Source organism: Anopheles funestus, chromosome 2RL (genome assembly GCF_943734845.2).
Source record: "Anopheles funestus chromosome 2RL, idAnoFuneDA-416_04, whole genome shotgun sequence".
NCBI classification, from domain to species: domain Eukaryota; kingdom Metazoa; phylum Arthropoda; class Insecta; order Diptera; family Culicidae; genus Anopheles; species Anopheles funestus.
The window spans coordinates 73718406-73738244 of NC_064598.1; the positions used below are offsets into that span (position 1 = coordinate 73718406).

The following is a 19839-nucleotide window of genomic DNA, read 5'->3' on the forward strand; positions in this document are numbered from 1 at the left end:
TCTCTAATTTCTGCCATCAAACATTAAGTTTGAAGAATTACTTACGTAAAGAACAACATCTGCTCGATGGAACATCGCCACACGTACCGGCAGGCCGCGCCCGACGGACACTTAAATCCTACTGTATGCTTTTTCTAAAAATACAATCAAAAATATGTACAAAATGGAAATGCTCTTTCATCTTCAAACCGATTGAATGCAAATGCACTCCCACTTACCACTTCCCTCCGGTCTTCCGAGTACGCTAGATGGATGATGAACATTTTGCCCTCAAAGTTTATCTTGTGAACTTCAGGCCAGCGGAAGTGCTGCGTTCTACGTCCAGCCGCAAACGTGCTGATGCCGGAAAAATTAATTCCCAGGTAAAGCTGTGTACCACGATGATCCTTCACCGGATGTGGATCGATACCGTACGTTTCTAGGCTGCGCGCGATACCGACAAACTCATCGTATACCGCGACCGCTTCCTGTCCCGGTTCGCGCTTCTGGTGTAGTTCCATGGCCTTCTTTTCAAGCTGCTCCGATTGTCGCAGGGCAATTTTTAGCGATGACACGTACTCACCGGTGTGTGCTTCCGCATCGAAATCTCCCAGCTCATCTGGATGGAAGATAGAGAACATTTAATTAATCAAATAATTTAATTAACCGCGCAAATGGAACGTGGATGATAATAATTATTAATTTAATTAGCAGTGAGTTTTTAGAATTAACGTGTGCAAACTACATAAAAACAGAACCCTGCAGTGCCTTTATTTCAGTAAGTTGTTAGATATAACATGTTTAACACTATGATTGTCTCGCAGATTATTATACTGAACGTGTTGAATTTGTATGCGATTGTTCCAGTCATCGCAGAAACTATCAAGTACTTTAAAATAGACCGTATAACTAACTGTGAACCCGCCGATCAGTTTCCCGTTACATTGTTACCAGATTACAACATAAACAACAAACCCAATGAGAATTCGTTCAACTGCACACTTCGCATAAAGGAAGAAATTGAAGGTCCTCTGAAGGTAAGGAATCATTTCTTGTCTGGAAGTAACTGGATTTTCAAGAGCATTTTCTACCCTCTCCAGTACCAAGCAAACATCAAACGCTGTGAGATGGACCTATCAAAGTGTGAATTTTTTAACACGATCGAAACGGATGAACTTTGCGATTACTTTAAGGATGCTGGATTTAAAGAACGTTTTCTAAACAGCGTGTCGCAGTCAATTATGTGTCCGATAAAAGCAGGAGATTACCAGTTTACCAACACCAAGTGGGATATGTCGGCGATCGTCAACCTGCCGGGTAGTGCATACCGATGGAATATTGTTACCAAACTGACTCAAATGGCGACTGGACGAACAGTTTACTGTATCGAAATGATGGCAAGAATTGTGGTGATCAGAAAGAAAGCTAATCGAATCTAGCAATGAGTATATCTATGTTTTACAATAAGAAAACAAATAAATTGTTTTGATCAAGCAGTAATATTCTTTGTTTATGTAATTCTCATGTTTAAAGACTCCGCTATTTAACGACCTAAAGGATCATGCTTGCGATCACCATTCAACTATGAAATTATCCTCAAGCATCTAAACTTGCTTCATTAATATTATTTTCTATCCATAATTCAACAATGTATCCGGTAAGAACATCGGATACACCATGGATAAATTTAATTCAAAGTGAGCCGGTCATTCGGTTACACAGACCAAGATCAACTGCAGTCCAATTTACACCTGTTTTCGTGCTTAAAGCAAACTTTAATTTCTTCAAACTTTGAAGTGGATCCATATTTCGCCCCAGTTTTGCCTTGGCTGTTCTTCTCTGTTCTTTTTAACGTATTGAGTCTGACTATTTGATACAAATAAAATACAATTTCGTATTCTAAATATTTGAACCATGCTTTAACTTGATCAAGGAATGAGTATACGAGTTGATGGCTAACATAGCTCTAGTATTTAACCATCGCTCTATTCTATTATTTGGTGTTGACAAAGCAGAGAATGACCGTTACAGAGAATTTCAGGGTCATGTTTATCAGCTGAAACGTGATGGTATCATTCATTACTCACAAAATCTTTTATCAACCCGGCAAATCATGTACTTATTTGTGTGCAATTCATTAAGCATTGGAGCTGTTGTACATTTTTAAACGATATAATTCGTTGGAGCGTATAATTGACGTCTAGATACCGATAATATAAATACGTTGATACACATATAAATGCGCTCATTGTACTACATTTAGCATTTCGTATTGGTTGATCTTTTTGAGAGCGTCACAATGAGCCCTACATTCAGAAACGGTGCGATATTAGCTGTAGTGCTTGCACAGATTGTATTCATACCGAATGCAGTGGCAAAGGTACTATCGAATAGCAGAGTAAATCACAGTGCGACCATAACATGATTGTGTTACTTTACAGTTCTACAACGTCATAAAGTATGACAATTGCAAACACATGGAGAACTCTGCGGCAACCCTGAGCCAGGTGAAAGTGTTTGGCAAACCGGACGCCATCGAGCTGAGCGCCATCTTGGATGTGGTGCAGGAAATAGAACCACCCGTCCATCTACAGCTCTTTGTGAAACGATGCAACCTTCAAAAGGAAGGCTGCGAAACGTATGAACACATCTCCATGGAAGACATATGCTCGAAAATCGAGAGCAACCCGATACTGCATAGATATATGGACATCTTTACACCTGCACTAAGCTGTCCCTTGAAAAAGGTGAAATTTTACTACCGAGTTAAAATATTCAATTGGTTGCATTCATTGAATTTCCTTCTCTTTATGGAAAACAAAAAATAACCATCGCAGGGACGTTATGTGGCAGAAAAGTCGGAGCTAAAGCTACAGATGTTGGAGATGTTCCCGATCGAGAATGCGTTCTGGCAGATGGAATTCCGTTTTCTGAACAAACATAACCAAACCATGCAGTGTGATTATGTCGAAATCGCTGTGACAGACAAACAGTAATCATTTGGCTGCAAACATCCTACTAAACATACCTTGTACTATAAGCGCTCCCAAGGCGGCCGCCTCACCAGCTGAACAGTACAAACGACCATGCCGAAGATCGCGTTTTAATTGTTGGTAGAGCATCAGTTTCCCATTGTTGGTTAGCCGTAGGGGATCGGCCGGGTAAAATTTGACACGAAACGAAAGCACGAGTGGATCAACATCTGGTGGAGGGAAATGATGATATAATTGATTAACAAATCGATATCTGTTTGTTGATACAAATGAACAATAATAAAATCTTGCAGTAATTTTGGAATATTAACTAAACGAACCAACTAAACGACAAATAGTCAATTTAACGAAATTGAAAAAGATTTATTCAAAATAAAAATATATAACAGTTGTGCCCGATACTTCAACAGTTCGATCCGAAAAGAAATATTTCAACAAAGAATATAACAGATTTAAAATAATATAAACCTTCTTCATGGCTTACGCATATAACTATTTACACATAGCCATTGAACGCAAACATGATCATACGAAGAAGAATTGGATAAAAAATAATGGAAATTTAAAAAAAACAATACAAGTAAAATTCCTTTTTGAAAGTAACCTCACACACTCTACCTTTGACTTGTTTGATTATAGTTTTCGCCAGATCCAGCCAATGCTGTTAGGTTGATACGCATGAATTGAGGAAAGAAGATCGAAAGGAAGAAATGTATTAAGTGAGCATTGATACAATCACTGTGGACAGGTTGATGTCCTTAAGACACATAAAGTGTTGTACAAACAGTTTACTAAATTATTGTCTTTGAGATTGTTAGGTAAACATCATATTAAAATTTACGTTAACACTATTTATCAAAATGTTCTTAAGCTAATTAAACAAGTTTGTGTTTTTTTACTGATTTCACTTATTGTTTACTGAAGAAAACACTTTTAAAGTACTAGTTTGATATGGTTTCATGATCATATTCTTATTTGTTTGATAAAGTTAATAAAAGTATGTTACTGTTCAGTGCTATGCACCTTACACTAACGTTTAGTAGTATCGCACAGCACCGGTAGCGATCCAAATATTAAGAGACATACTCCCACCACCCCACCACCAGTTCCGAGCTTACCCTTTGCTTTGCGGAGTCGACAAATCGGAGCCCAAAATAATCCTTTTCGGTGATTTCCAGCTGCTCGCAGACGTAGTCCAGGAGGAAACTACCCTTATGGTGTGGCTAAAAATAAAAGACATTCAACATTAAAAACTCAACCATTTGTCCAACCGTCCACCCTCCAACAAAAAAAAACGATGGTTTCGTTATCGTGTGTAGAGAGCGCGGAAGGAGAAGAAATAGAACGGGAAGCAGAAGTTTCCTCCATACGTTCGGTGACCAAAAGAAACGTTTTTATGGATCATGCCGTTTAATGTGGATGGTATGACTAGAAGGGATACACGAATGCGTCAGGTCCGTGTGTGTGTGTGGGTTGGTACCGACGTGCGGATGGAATTAATATAACTAATGTATAATTAATGTAAAGTTTACGATAGCCGCGCGCGACGGAGCGTATTTTTAGATCGGTCATTTTTATCGACGGTTGGTACGTGTAACGTTCATCGACCACCAGGAAATACGGCGGCCGATCGTGTCGGTAAGCAACACGAACGAATGACACCGAGCGTACCGCATGTATCTCCTCCGTCAAGATTGCGAAACGAAACGGGAAGGGAACCAACTTTTACTTGGAAATGTAAACCTCATCCATGAGACCATCACTCACAGGGGAGCAGTATCCTGTATCCTCAAAAGTCATAAGTCATGCAACGCTGCCGCTTACTTTCTTGCTTGCTCCTTATTTCAGGTGCAAAGCGTCGCACTGCCGGGCAGGATAAGGCATGGGAAAAAAGCTATCCAACCAACATGCACACCGAACACTTGGAATGGTGCCGGTAAAATTGGCACACTTGAATAGATGCGCTTCGTGACCAGCGCCAGTGTTCATTTTTAAACGCCAGAGTACGGAGGTGAGATTGTACGATGATACAGAAGCTTTGTTGCACTGGCCATCTAGCTGTTAGGCACGAACCCGCGTCTATGCAAAATCATTATCCCCGTTCGAGCGCCTCATTGCATGGTGGGCTCGTTCCAAGCCGATGGTGGTGGTCAAGAGGCCGTTTAGTCCTTGAACCAGTTGAAATAGATGTGAATAGTAGTCCTTGACATTTTTGGCTCGGTACAGAGGGAAAGAGAGATAATGAAGGGAGAGAGAACGTATGCAGGATCACGATAAACGATAGAAGGGAAGCAAAGGGTGGCCACCACCATCAACACACTGGCTGGGTTTGGTCCATCGAACCTTACCTGAAATTCACACTCCAGGACATCGAGATCTTCCAGCAGCCGAACGGTGCACTTGTAAACAACATTGCCTTCGCTGCGGCTTTTGAACATAGTAACCGTTCTCCGGATCCGGAATAGTAGCTGTGCTGGACCGAATGGATGTTTTGGGTTTCTGCTGCTTCTCGCGGCGCAATCAGCCGGTTAGGGCCCACGGGCATACGCAAGCGAGCTGTCTACGGTTCAACACACGCACACACCACCATTCGAGAAGGTCGCTGAGGTTTTTGTTGCTTTCTTTCTGGCACACGGAAGAGATCGTTGGCCGGGAAACGATGATAATTGACACTTTTGTAATATTCTGCAAGGACGACACCACGCTCCGTGTGTATGCAGGAGAGTGTGCAGCATGGGCACAACACTTTTCTACGATACGATACGGTGCTGAACCCTAAAACATTTGGGGGCACTTTGGTTTCATCCACAGCGACATCCACTCCAACGAAAATTGTTGATTTCCGAACGTGTGCTCCCTGGCAAGGATGTTGAGGTTGATGTTATCTTGTCGAAAATACATTTACGGGATGCTCGGGATGATAGCATTGGGGGTTTTATCGTCGCACATGACACCTTCCCATGTAATAGGAAGCTAGAAACACTAGGCACTCGATAGTTACACTTTGCAGAGAGAGCCCTTTCTGCACGACACCCGTACCGTAACGCAGCAACCACAGCTTAGCTTTCCCGACTTGTGTCTGGTCGGACGAAAAAGGGCTTGCTGAGAATACTAGAATTTCCGTTCCGGTTATTGTGATGTACGCCAAAAGCACGGTCAAACCTTTGCAGCGAAATATGATGGTTCTGAATTCTTTCGGACGTATTTTTCGCTCGCTCGCGTGTGTCTGCCTGATGTATGTGCGCGGTCACGAACGTGGTGTGTGTACGGATTCGTTCTAGGTGCGTTTGGTGCAACTGCGAGGAGCTGTCAAAACTCGCATGAGCAATGTGTGCGTGAAAGGACGAGTCTGTTGATATCCTTTACGAAGGCAAGGTATCACCATCGATGGCGTTTGTTTTGACATTTTCCTAGAATGGTTTTCCACTGCACTGCGCTTATAATCTGGTATCAACTTAACAGGGGCTCTAAAATATTAAATTTTATATTATTTCTGCGCGTAATTGCATTAAAAATAGAGTAAATGGGAGAGTATTTGAATCGTAAACAAAGGTACGAAGCCAAACAAGTAGCTGTCAAAGAGGGAAAACTGCGTAGCCTGTTGTGTTGCACATCTATATCCTTTGTCCTTGCAAAGCTGTGTGCGTGTGTGCAGGGCAGCGAAACGTTTTGTTCTGTACTGCAGAAGTGGGCAACAAAATGAGCTACTTTTCAAAGGATTTAAAACAGTACGAGCAAAACGTTTCGGAGCATTTGTTCAAAATATATTGTTGCTTTGGCTGCAAGATAAATGAAACACATTTATTATTTCTCGGAACAGCTTCAATCCAGTATAAATTTAATTTTAATGTATGAATCATCCTCACATCTCTCCGTAGCGAATTTTCCGCCGTTTCTTTGCTGAGCTACGAATGTTTCCGCCATTTTGCCATTCCTGCCGAACGGTTAAGAAATATGATTATGGCTAGGACGTAAAAATACCTTCACTTTGATTGCAGTGCATAATCCGATCTTGACATAAATTATACTATTCAACGCAACATTCACATCCTTGTAGATTAAGTGCGCTGAAAGCCCAAGCGCACACGATACACCAGGGTTTGGTATCAAATGCTTCTAATCTGTACACAGGCAAAGTAGAAAGTATTGACAATAGAAAATCAAACCAAAGCTCCACCACAAAAAAGAAAACACTTCGTTTATCAACAATGTACGCAATTTTATTAAAAAAAAAGAATGCTAACGTAAAACAAAAACAAAATCGAACAGCAAGGACATTGACCTGCGCCGTGCGAAATTAGAAACAATCGCAAGACTTGGTTTTGTTTTGTGTTCATTTTATAATGCTCTAGTTTTGGGAGATCAGCCCGCCGCCAGCATGCGTTACGGTTGGTCAGATTCGTGTATATCGGAACAAAATAAAAGCTACAATCAATTCATTTTGCAAAATTCTTCCCATATCACATGTACTCTTGATCGTTATGTTTTCAAACAAATTGGTTGTAATGCATTACATATTTATTTCTCTTGCCCTTTTTACAATTTAAACACGTTTTTAACATTACAAAAGAAGATTAAAAATAATAATTTAAATTAATTTAACGTATTTGAAATGTAAGTATAACGTACTATTTCCCTAAAACCAACTTAAATATAAGTCTAATTCGACTCTCCGTTAAAAAAGAAACGCATTCGTGACAAGTGGTTGTCACCGTGTACATTGTATCGAGTAAAAGTGTGGGCAGTAAAAGTTCGCACTCGCAACAAATAAATTGCACGATCGTTCTAAAACACTCACCCTCCTTGGTCGGGGTGTTGCGAGCGAATCTTTCCTACAACACATAAATCTTCTACACCCCAAAGTTCACCCTAAGATTCACACACACAACCTCACGTACGCACGCATGCATACGTTTGGTGTGCGAAGATCGCTTCCGATCTTCTTTTCCTCCCGTTCTGTATTTTTTCCCACGTATTTTATTTAGATTTTTTTTCTCTCTACTGTCTTCGATGGTAGTCTAGAAGCGAGTATCATCAATTAATTGCACGCGGTGCGCTCGATTTTATCAAGTTTCAATGGAAAGGATGGGACGAGGTAGCAAGAAGAATGGCGTAGGACGTGGTTACAGTTTTTCTTTTCGGGAAAGCGGAAGATCATTTTCATCCACCGAAGGTCATGAAGCAGGCCCATCTAGTCAACCGGACTAGCGCGTTCGTTGAACGTGGCGGGCGGTTAGGCCTGTTTGGATAATATACTACTTACACGCAGATGGTAGAGACATTTCGTCCATGGTATACACACGCAGACTGCGCGAGAAACTGCCCATTTCGCGTACAGTGTTGCGCATCGTCCAATGCAAAGGTGTCCAACACATACGGGAGATGCGGAACAAAAAAAAAAAAACAAACCCCCGTGGGTAGATGTGGAACGTTTCGTCGACGGTTTACCGACGAGTTGCCACGGTTGTTGGGTGGGTTTTGGGACCGCAACATGGATGCGCAAACGCTTTACGGCTTTTTCGGACGGTGCGCCAGTCTGACTGCTTAGACGCACGATCGTGGCAAAAAGGGCGATGAATGAACAAGACAAAAAAAAACACAGATATCATCCACTGAATCTTGCGTGCTATTCCGATCGATGGGAGGAGAAGTTGTGAAGAATCTCGAACAGAGAACACTGAGCCAACGATTTTCACTTTCGCGCAAACATGAGCAAAAACAAAAAAAAAGTAAAACAACAACCCAAACGCAACCTGAAGCGCGTGTGTATGTGTACCGGCGATTCGCGTAGAGTTTTCCAACTGGCCAAAAATATCACTCTCGTCACACCCCGCGCACCTCCGCACGCTCCAAAGGTTTCCTGCGATCCTTCCTCGGGTTCGGGTTGGGTTTTGACCGCATCACCACAACCGAACCCTTTCGCGTCTTTGCCTAATCGTATTGAATCGGTTACTAAAATAGGATCAATGCCAAAAACTGAACCACACCGCCAAAGAAAATCCGGCGTCCGCACGGATTGTCATGGTGAGCTTTTGTTCGTTTTTGTCGCATTTCCCCCCTTTGTGTACGCACAATCGAAGGGTGTTGGGCCTGTGTCAATGCACGGTACACAAGCAAGGGACAAACAAGCGACACGATGCCAAAGCAAAGGTCGGCCTGAACCGGTGGGCCGGGCAATGGGAACCAGCCGGGGAAAACCTTCAGCGCGTGTAGGCGCTACCGGGGAGAGGAACCGATCGTTCGCAACGGTCTATCCTTTGGCGATGGTTGAGGATTACGAGCGCCACAGGGCGAGTGTAAGATGTTGGGAAAACACCCCAAAAATCTGCCTCCCCTTTTACTGAGACGGTTGTAGTTGTGTTGGTAGTGGCAAAGGTGCTTGTTCTGTGGGAAGAATACAAAGGCGAAGCTGGCAGCTGCCGGTAGGGCGGAAGCTAGGGAAAACCCACGATCGCGACCGATCGACGATCGCACTCGGAAAAACTGGCCAGTGTGAGTTGGACGATGGAACGCGTAACGTCTAAGCTCTGTGACTGATAGAACGACCAAAGTACTTAACACCCTAGCAGCTCTAGTTAGTGGCACACCGTTTTGACATATACCTTAAGTTTTAGTGAGCTAGCACCGAACAGCAGCATCGATACAGGGGAATTGCTGAGCCGAGGAAATCAGACCGGAAACCAGAGGAAGATATTAATCGTGATATTGTGGAGCGTTGTATTATTTTATTTTCTCACACAGTACGAGTGCTTTATGTGTGTAAATCTTGGTAATAGTATTGTAAATTGTGTGGAATAAAAGTTGGAAGTAAAGTTGGTACCCACACCGCACGGGAAGCAGCTTGAAAGTGATCTTAATCTCGTGACACACGGATCCAGCTCCATCGATCGTGGCCGATCGCTAAAAGTAAGCAGCTAAAAAAGCTAAAGTAACAGTTGCCGAAACGATACGAAATTTTCAACACAAAAAAGTAGATATTTTTACTGTGGGATTGTTAATAGTGCACCCATAGAAGCAAGTGTGACAAGCGAGGGTAATTCTCTCAGTGTGTGTTTTGTGGTTGGAAGATCCGGCTTCTTGATCAGTTCGGCAAACACTTTTTGTAGTTAAATTGGATGGTGCTTTTCGATCACTGACAGTGCGTGTCTGTATGTGAGATTGTGAATAAGTTTGTGTGTGTTTATGTGTATCAAAGCTTGTCCTTTGAAGAAGGATCTCTAATACTAGAAGGAAAGCTGTAGTGGCTGGTTAAAAGAAAGCTCCTGTCAGCAGCCTCAACAGTAGCAGCAACAACAACGCCAGAATAATGGACAGATCAAGGTTTGTTAAAACGATACTGAATGATAAGTTAGATAAGGTAGTTCGGTCGCAATAACCTCAGATGTTTCGAGCTCGTATCCTTCGAGCTCTACTACTACTCTAGCGAACGACTTTGGCAAAAGCATTTTAATGCCAAGGTTGATTCAACAGCTTTAGTATTCACCACGGGTCATTGGTTTACTATTGTAGCACATTTGATCGTACTAGTTGATCATTACGGTTTTGCTTTACCCCCATGTTGCAGGTGTTTCGCTAAAGAAATCGAACCGATCCTTCAGTCTAATGCGGTACGCATAGTGACCATCGTGCGCCGGTGAATCTTTAGTGAATCTTTCTACAAAGTCTGCACAAGTCGCTGACAGATCGCTGCTAGTGCACGAGAACAAACATGCAAAAGGTGGTTTTTAGTACGATCGTGTTAGGGTTCGGACGAAAAAAGGAAAAGAAAAAAAAAACGGTACGCAAGACAGAACCTCTGGCAACGCCGAGCCGACCAAATGTCAGCAAATAGCGCACGGTGTTGGAGACGGCAAAACATGCCATTATCATCAACACACTACAACACCGGTTCGAGAGAGTAGTCAAACGGATCGGCAAGTCGGCTATATTTAGCACTTTTAGTCGAGGATCACAAGATGTCTGCTACGAACGATAAACGAGAAGCGTACGAATCGGACTGATGTTTTGTCACCCGGTGTCCTCGTTGGTAGTCGCTTGCTTAGTTTAAAGCCAAGCTTGTAGCAAAGCACCAACCAAGGGGGAAATTATTAAATTAATAATTTCACCCAAAATCCGTTAATCCTAGCATAGCGTATACCGTTTTGAGGTAGACGAACAAGCAAATAAACTTCCGGTAGAGGTTCCCGCTTAGTATTATAATTGGGATTAACATTGGTCTTGGTTCTTCTCGAATAGCTTGATGTCTATTAGTAACTTGATTAGTTTAGGCGTTAATAGATGTTTAACGTGTAAAAATTGTAAAATTGAAATCTCTAAAAAGACTGACCTTCCTGCTCCGGGTAAATAGAGTCAAGAAAAACCATTAATTAAAGCCCGAAAAACTCTTGACGTTGTAATGCCAATCTCTGAAAACTCCACCTTTGTTGAATTATGTTCACGGAACCTAGTTAATAATTGATGGAAAATAACGTTCAAATATTACTTAATTGTCGGACACTTTAAGCGATCTTACTCTCCTGAAGGAAACTTTCAATTGTCCACGATCGAGTACTGACGTCTACCAATCGCTCTTTATACTCCATCTCAAATTTGGGATACTTTACGCATCTTCTACACGTCCACATGGATGGACGGGGTATAGAGACTTTAAGGCCTGAGTCGACCGGTGAAATTTTAATTAAGTGACTCGCTCACCGAATCATGCCGAATCTTTCAAGTCAAAGCACCTCGTCACGACGATGCGTATTGGAAGTCCTTTCACACATACCATCTATATCTCCAATTGGTATGTGAATACTGCGACTTTACTGTGCTTAATATCAGCATGGATAGCCGCGACAGCTGTTTCCAGTGGAGAACTTTCCACAGACTGTAATATGAAGAGTCATGAAAATACAAAGCAATCACTATCATACTTCCAAACAACTGACGATCTTGCGGTGTTTTGAAATGGTTCTCGTAAATTCATAATAAATGCATATCCATTAGGCCCATGATGCGACAGTTTGTTTGTTCTTTCGTCAGATAAGAAGGTGATCTGTTTGTGTGAAAGGTAATTTGCTGAGCTGTTCGCTGTACGTACCAGTAAAACGTGCCAGCCGGACAGATAGCACACAGTGGGCCAGCTGATGCATTCTGCTTTCCCACATTCTACGTCGCAGGAAACTACCCCGCGCGGAATGGACGGAATGTTTTCAATAGTTTCAGGTGGTCCGCCGCCAAGAGTGTGTCAGGCGTAATACGCGCACGGAAACGGTCAGTGGCCCGCGTTTGTTTGGTGCATTCCACACACGATAATTCACGCGCGACCGGATTGTGTTTACGGTGGCTGTCATCTTTACACACCAAACACGCCCAGCGATCGGCCAGCGAGTTGATTCAGGTTGACAGTAAAATTTATTCCTCATGTAAATTTGCCGCCTGCTCTTTGTGCGCTATAAATGCATCGATGAATCATGTGCTGTTAATATCCGCGGGTTGTATAGAGATCCATTTTAAATTCACAAGAGAATGACGAACCGTGTTTTTGGAGGCGCTTTTTTGTTGTTAAGGTGTCTCATTAATAAGCAAACCGTTTACAAAGCAATGAGCAACGAGCTATATGGTTCATCTACTTCGTTTAGCTAGGATCGAATCGGTTCAGTATATCGCCTTTAGTGGAGTTCAATTTTCGCCCACCTGTTTGTGTGGGGTACACACACGTGGTAGGAAATTGTCGTGCACTGTGATCATCGTGTGGTCTGTAATTAGGTGCGCAAATTGAACAGTTCCAGTGCACCAGCCTTCCTTCATTGGTTTGATGCACTTTAAGGTAATGGCAGTTGGCACACGAACGGACGGATCTGATTTATTTCCGAGTGCAAATCACCGGACACTTTGTGTTCCGCAGTAGTGTAGCTGTAATTATTTGTACACGAAATACCACAAGAATTAATCACACCTTTCTTTACGCTGGTAAACACGGGATGATCAATAATGATCGTACTCTATTCTCGTTTTAAACGCCAAAATGTTATTGTTTGTAGTGATTTCTGTACCGTTTTCGGCCAGAACCACAACAAAACTTCGTTCCGACGCTGGTCATCTATTTGTTGTGTGGTGTATTGCAAGAAATCACGAGATCAGTGACACTTACCTAAAGCATCGTTCTCCCGTACACGCACGCAACTACGGCCGTAAGCCGTTTTCTGTGCGTTTGGTCACCAAACTAACCAAATCCACCAGCATTCAACATGGCGTTTGATGTGGCAACGCACTTGGTTTGGGATTAAAAATAAGCACCGTGTCTCGCAACGCACGCCCTCCGACTCCCTTCGTGGACAGCGGACCACACAAGAAAAAAAAAACAAAAACCCCAGTGCCGAGCGTTCGATGTCCAATTCGGAAGATTGATGGTACCAACAGGTTTAGGCAGATTTTCTTTTTCCCCATATCACGGGTTGCGGCTGTCATCTTTTCGGCTGTGCGCGACTTCCGACACACGGTCGAAGATATGACTTTTAATGTTGGTACCGTACCGTGGGCAAGATTTACCGCACGGACAGCCGCGGATCATTCTGATGAGGATAAGAGTGTGATGATTTTGCTTCCTGCTCTCGGAAAGTAACACCGTTTCTTCTGGTGATGGTGAAGGTGTTTTTCCTTTTCTTTGATAACTTTCATCACTCTTCAAAATTGTGTTCCTTCACCACCCCAATCTTTCTCGCTGTTGGAGTGAGGTTGTGGATGATCGAAAATAACCATGATTCAATCACATCATCCCGTGCTCCATTCGATGCGTTTTTGTCAGACATTCAGAGTGGGGGCGGATAGATGGTGAGAACAAGCAACATTGCCTACAAACCAGCTGACACTTTCGATTTTCCCGGAAGTGGTTGGATGGGCGATCGGTCGAGGATCATCAGAGACAGCGCAGTGCGGACGTCCGTGCTTGGCAATAAACAATATTCGCCTTTACGTCCGTGACCAAAGCCAAGGGTGCGCAAATTGTGAACATTGCGTACCGTAACCGAGGCGCCGAAGGTGTTGGTGAAGGTGCCGAAGATCTTGGGAAGATGTCGTAAAAATTTCTTTGCACCATCCATTACAACAACCTTTCGCAACGAAGGTTTAGCATGGTAGAGGCGTGTCAATCGTGCGGCAGAACCGGTATACATCCCCTCCCCTTGGGGGAGGAAGGGTGATAGGATGAGTTTTTCCTCACACATGTTTTTTCTTTTCTTTTCCCGACTCCCGTACGTGCGAGAGTTTCAAACTCATGCGCAAAACAGGCTCTCGCACGCACGGACGACAGAAAAGTGGACTTGTGGACACATTTTCCATACGCACGCAGGTGCGGTCGGGCAGGTTTGGCGTTCGTGACGTTCAATGGTTGGTCGGCGAGTTCCGGTGTAATGTTGGTATGCCATATACCAAATCAGGAAGTGTACACAACCCGATCCTTTGCTAACGGCCTTACGTGATCGGGGACAACAAAAGCATCCGATGATGCACATCGTTAGAAAGCTTTGAGGTTTGGGAGAATGAATTAATTTATAGCTATGGAATTTATTTACTTTTGTGAATTTATTTGCGATATGCACCAACAAGCAATACAACTATTTTTCCCACAAATCCGACACACGGAAATACGATGGACTCGTGTCTCGATAGTTGGTTTAATACAACGAAGATCGTGGTTCAAATATTTTCTAGATTCGGACGACTCCGGTGCGAGAATTGATTGATTCGTCAATAAAACAAATAAGTTAGTTTATGGTTTTGCATGATCACAATGAACTGTTCCCTCGGGAAAAATAAGAACAAGAGAGAGAGGTCTGATCAACATAAATTGAACGAGTTGTGATTTATTGAAGATCGTGCTACAAGATCTTAACGTTATACATTTTATATGATCGACAGGAACATATGTTGTTGGCTATTTGAGTACCAATAGTGTATAAATTTGGAGTATTATTTACTTAGAAAAAGATTAACATAGGATATTTTATTAGACGAAAATAAGAATCAAATTTGGATTGTTGGATTCTCTTTACGATCTACAAAATTGTTAGCTACACACTTTATAATAGCTATTCGTCTAGTTTATACGGGTCTTTTCTTTCATTCAAATAGTCTACAATACCTTACAAGATGCAAAAGATGGATTCAAAATTGAATGATTTACCCGAATGTGTTAAAAACATGTAGAGATGTTGTAATGCCTGATTTACGCAAATTATGGTGGCAGCATCGTTATAATAAAAGTCCAAAATATCTTCCTCCCGTTTTTTGTCCAGTAATTGTACTTTCTACAGCAATCATTATTTCGTGTTAGATAAGAATGGCATCGGTATTTTAAATAGCATCTATTTTAACGATGTCTAAACCGTAAGTTGAGCAGTAAAGCGAGTCTTTCATAACCGCGTTGCCGTACCATCGTTACTATACCACGTTACGAGGTATGTTTTATGGTGGACAAACAAAATCCCATCTTCATCAGCGTTTTGTAACGCGACCATACAGTACGGTACCGCTTTACACTGCACATCAGTTCCGTATCGACCGTAGACTGACCAAACGATCGCCTTTTACTTGAGGTTCACGCCTCGTGCACCGGTCGGATTGCATCTTCAATTGCATCTCGGTTAGACCTGTTTTATGGCTCTCGGCGCACTTAACGTTTATCACTTTCTTCGGTTTTCCTTATTCTCATTTGTACTTCAACCAACCCCACCAGCCACCCCCAAACCGAGCACTTGAAATGGAGTACCCGCGTGGGTGAAGGAAGGATCGAGGTGGAACAACCGTTTACGTTGCCCAACACAGAAGGGGCAAGTAGAAATTAATCGATCTCGCCAAGTTCTCTTGGGGCACGGCGTTCCGGTTCCGGAGGCTTCGGTAGCTTTTGCTGGTGCTTTGCGTTACATCTTAAGGTCAGTCCGAGTGCTTCGCAAACCAGTTCTCGGTGTAGTGGCTTTGTGAGAGAGAGAGAGAGACGACTAAAGAAGACGAAGAGACGGATCAAACAACGATACAAACAAAAAATGCATCTCGGCGAATGTCTTCCCTCCAGCGTGCAAGACGACGCACTCGCGACAGACGCTTTTGCTCACTGACACCCTTGTCTGCGTTACGGTGCGGGCGCAACTCACAGTTGTCCGTTACAAGTCGCCCCAAATAGACGTCAGGACGGAGGCTCGCTTTGGATCGTTTCGCAGCCAAAGTGTTACAGAGTGTTCTACTTGTTGGAAAGTGTTTTTGGTACAGGGCTTTGCTAAAAAAGGCGTGACGCAAATTATTGTGTGTACGTGTTGGAAGCGTTTCGATCGTTAGGGAAACGCAGCGTATGTTGATGACCTCCTCCTCAGTCCTGGGGTCATTTAGTTGTCAACGGTGTCCTGATGTCATTTGCCACTAATCGATCCCTTTCGCCGCACGGTATCAATCGACAAAGCGTTACTGACGCAACGCAACAAACAAACCTCAAAAGCGTTCATTTTGGTCCGCTTCTCTTCCCTGAGGAGAAGAAGGCTGTGGTGCGAAGTGCAGTGAACCGACTAGTGAGCGAAGGTAGTGAACGGTGCTGTTTGCAAGTTTCCTGTGCGTGAAATTCAAAGTGTAAGCAGTAATAATAATGGCAACGATTACAACAATTACTAAAAGTGGTCCCGGTCCGGCGCCCGCCGTTCCCACGACGGCACAGTTCAAGAGCCATGTCTACTCGAAGTACCGCGAGCTGCTCGGTTCTTACAATGACAAGGCGAACGATATACTGCAGACGTACCCGGCGTACCGTGTCAGGGAGGATAAGGGATTTGCCCTCGGTGGGGAAACGTGAGTAATTCGATTGCTTTCCTTCGATGACCAGGGATGGAGTGTCGTGCCTGTTATACTGTGCTTCTAAGATGCCATCAAGATCGTTGACTGATCGTCTGTTGATCATTAAGGCGTTATGGCGTGGAAAAATTGTTAATTTCCACGACCACTTAATGAGTGTCTAAGTTTAATGTTTAAATATTGTAAAGTTTCCATCTTTCAGTTGAAGCAATTATTTGATTATAGGAAATTATGACTATTTAGCTTAACGAAAATCTATCATTTTGCTAAAACTCTGTATGAGAAATGTTTACATTGACCTCTTTTCCAACCAGATGTGCTATGATTCACAGTCTGTGGAATTTCCTGTATGATCTTTTTTTTGGTTTGGCCACGCGAATTCATTCGTTCGCATGTTTACATAATATATTTCGAGGAGCGAAAAAAATGGGTAACCCTAAACCAACTGCGTCCTCGAGTGGCGCAACTACTTGCGCATTTTGTGCGTCCAGCATCACTGTGGACATCAATAACAACGGACTGTTATTGTATACGCGGTTAGCATCCTAAATGGCCAACGAATACATTATGAGATCGAGATTAAGCTAGCAGCAATAAATCGCAATAATTCTCTCACCTCCAAGCCTTTTGTCTTCAATGGCCGTATCTAAAATTATTAGGGCTTAAAGGTTTTTGCTAATGCTTCTCAATGAAAACATCACTTTCGGATGTCTGTTCCGGTACGTTTGATGGTCCCAGCTTCGCATCACAGCTTCCGCCATATGTTTTTCGAAGGTTTCGACTTCGCCTCGTACAACAACACGAAACACCGAATAATCAGCACAGACCAGCACTGGTTAGTCGCCTGACGGTGTGCTGCGCCACGAATTGCGGCCACGTTTCATTGACAGTTCCATTTACGGAGACAGCGAGTGACAATGGCGGCGACTGGGGAGCCTCAGAACACTCTGGCACTCGTCTCGATGAAGCAACTAAAAACAGCTCGAAACGTCATCGATAGTGGCGCCAGTGCCGATCCGTCCGGCACTCCACACGGTGTGATCTATGAGATTTGCTAGAAGTATCCCGTGTCTGTGTGTTTGTTGCCATATGAATGGCACTGTGACCGGGCGTTATGGCGTCAGGGCCACACGAGCAAAGTGAACTAGGTAGTTTGCTCCATGAGCTTAACGGATTTACTTCCTCTAGCTGTGCGTGAGTGTGTATGTGCTTAGGCACAATTCTGGTCATTGCCAGTCGGTTCCGCAAGATCCGCAGATACAGCAAAGGGAGATTATGATGATGAATTACACAAATCAAGCAGACAACATTAAGCGCAACCGCTTGCGCATGAGAGGTAGTAACAGTCGGCTGTTATTAGAGCAGCAGCAAACCGTGCGTGCAGTATGTACTGCAACAATGTCATCTTTACTTGCGATCCTTCCGCCGAGAGTCGAGACCCGTTTAGTCTCGCTTTACTTTCACACCCCGGAATGGAAGTGGGACGGAACGCTTTTTCTTTCCGGCTGCAAATACTCGTTACCAGTCGTCGGTCGATTGACTACTAGCGTGCAGGCACTTCTGGTGTGAGCTTAGCCTAGAACTTGTTCCACAGTTTCGGGACCGGTTGAATTAGTCGAAGTTGAACCGACTCCCCATTTCTTTATCCTGAGTTGTGAGCCTGCTGCACGACGTAGTACACGCTGACTCGATCACGCGCCTATAAGCTTCAGTGATCGTGACTTTCGCGTCAACAGTCCAACCGGCCAACGGCAGGAATCGTAGGCGTGCGAGTTGGTCGTATCACACTGGTGGACAATGAATTGAAATCTCCTGATTCAAAAAGTGGGCAGAAGGAACCAACAAAAAAAACAAGCAGACAGCACTTTCGGTGATATATTTTTAAAACCCATGATTTCCTCTAAGTTTTATCGCAGGTTAAGAAGGGTAACGGCACAAGATGGCGCACGTCTTCGGACGACACTGAAGAGCACGGTCCCAGTGTGTTCGTGTTGTGGAATGGGTTTTTGGGGTAAATGGTAACGCAAATGCTTAGATTTCAAGGTTAATCACAGATTGTTTATACTTTGCCGAGTGTCATGTCGTCCCGTGTGTCCGATAGTACGCGGAAACTTGAGACGCGTGGAGAGAAGCGTTTCAACCCCGGGGGAATGATTGTTTGAACTTGAACGCGGGAAAAGAATTTGCCATCGGATAGCCGACCTGCTAAACAGGGCAACATAAATAGTGTCACACGGTTTCTAAATGTGTGTAAACATGAATGATGGACGATGTTTGTGTGCCGTTGATCTTGAGGAGAGTTTGGTAAGGAAAAAAAACGTTTACGGTTCGTGTTTGTCACTTTCCAGTGACTATTGTCCTTGCTGGTTATGTTAAGAGAGAGATTTTATTTTTTTGGACCAAAAATTTTCGATAGAGAATATTTTTTACATTTTATATCTATTCGTGGCATAACGAAAGTCATAATAATGACTTTGATAAAGACGAGATTTGATCACCGATCTTCGGCACTGGTCATTAATCTTCGGGACTGAAAGATCACATTCAATTTTAGACAGTAAAAAATTGAAAAATAATCGATATCCTAGAAAACACAGAAACAGTTCCATTCTTTCGTATTTTTATTTTATTTCTTAGGTGCATTGAATAAAGTAATTCTTCTGAGTTTACAAATGAACTACATAATTTATTTTTTAATTGAAATTAATTTCTTCAATGTTGTTCATTCAAGTTAGTATTTTTTTTTTCTTGACAGATGTTGACTATTACTAACTTGAACTGATAGGTAACGTTAGTTAAGATTCTAATAAGTTTTAATTATTAAAATTAACTTTATCCATCAGTCCTAAAAGCTAAGAAGGAAGGGTGTTTATCTACAGTATGATCCATTTCTGACTTATCTGTTGTTTACGCTTCTAATTCAATTAAAATTTGGAACTAAGAAACCTTTACAAAACGATAAGGAAATTGCAAAAATCTTTATACTACTCTATGTTATTATAAATTGTTTATTTTTAAATAAATTATTATACACACCGACGGGTGATTT

The 19839-nt window shown here is 42.8% G+C and overlaps 4 protein-coding genes across 14 annotated transcripts in view; 3 read left to right on the forward strand and 1 right to left on the reverse strand.

Moving 5' to 3' along the window:
• Positions 1–6568, reverse strand: part of LOC125760600 (FERM domain-containing protein 5) — an 11595-nt gene extending 5027 nt beyond the window's left edge. The window contains exons 1-6 of one of the 3 annotated variants that reach the window (XM_049420876.1): positions 5321–6568; positions 4091–4195; positions 3591–3633; positions 3008–3181; positions 219–598; positions 46–134 (exon numbers count right to left, since the gene is read on the reverse strand). In XM_049420876.1, coding sequence (XP_049276833.1) covers positions 46–134; positions 219–598; positions 3008–3181; positions 3591–3633; positions 4091–4195; positions 5321–5410 — 881 coding nt within the window. In that variant the 5' untranslated portion in view covers positions 5411–6568. Of the gene's footprint in view, positions 1–45; positions 135–218; positions 599–3007; positions 3182–3590; positions 3634–4090; positions 5281–5320 lie in introns of those variants that run through there. The other 2 variants (XM_049420877.1, XM_049420878.1) reach the window with 2 other exon arrangements.
• On the forward strand, positions 624–1422 carry LOC125760615 (uncharacterized). The gene has a single exon (XM_049420907.1). It carries the CDS (start codon positions 777–779, stop codon positions 1416–1418), a length of 642 nt encoding a protein of 213 aa, XP_049276864.1. The 5' UTR covers positions 624–776; the 3' UTR covers positions 1419–1422.
• LOC125760618 (uncharacterized) lies at positions 2457–2975 on the forward strand. Its single transcript, XM_049420912.1, has 2 exons — positions 2457–2726; positions 2817–2975. The coding sequence occupies exons 1-2, from the start codon at positions 2457–2459 to the stop codon at positions 2973–2975; spliced, it is 429 nt and encodes a 142-aa protein (XP_049276869.1).
• A 2539-nt stretch (positions 6569–9107) lies between the features above and the next one.
• Positions 9108–19839, forward strand: part of LOC125766574 (protein piccolo-like) — a 32581-nt gene continuing 21849 nt past the window's right edge. For 2 of the 9 annotated variants that reach the window (XM_049432646.1, XM_049432649.1), the window contains exon 1: positions 15408–16787. In XM_049432646.1, the coding sequence (XP_049288603.1) occupies positions 16588–16787 (200 nt within the window). In that variant the 5' untranslated portion in view covers positions 15408–16587. The other 7 variants (XM_049432650.1, XM_049432652.1, XM_049432655.1 and 4 more) reach the window with 7 other exon arrangements.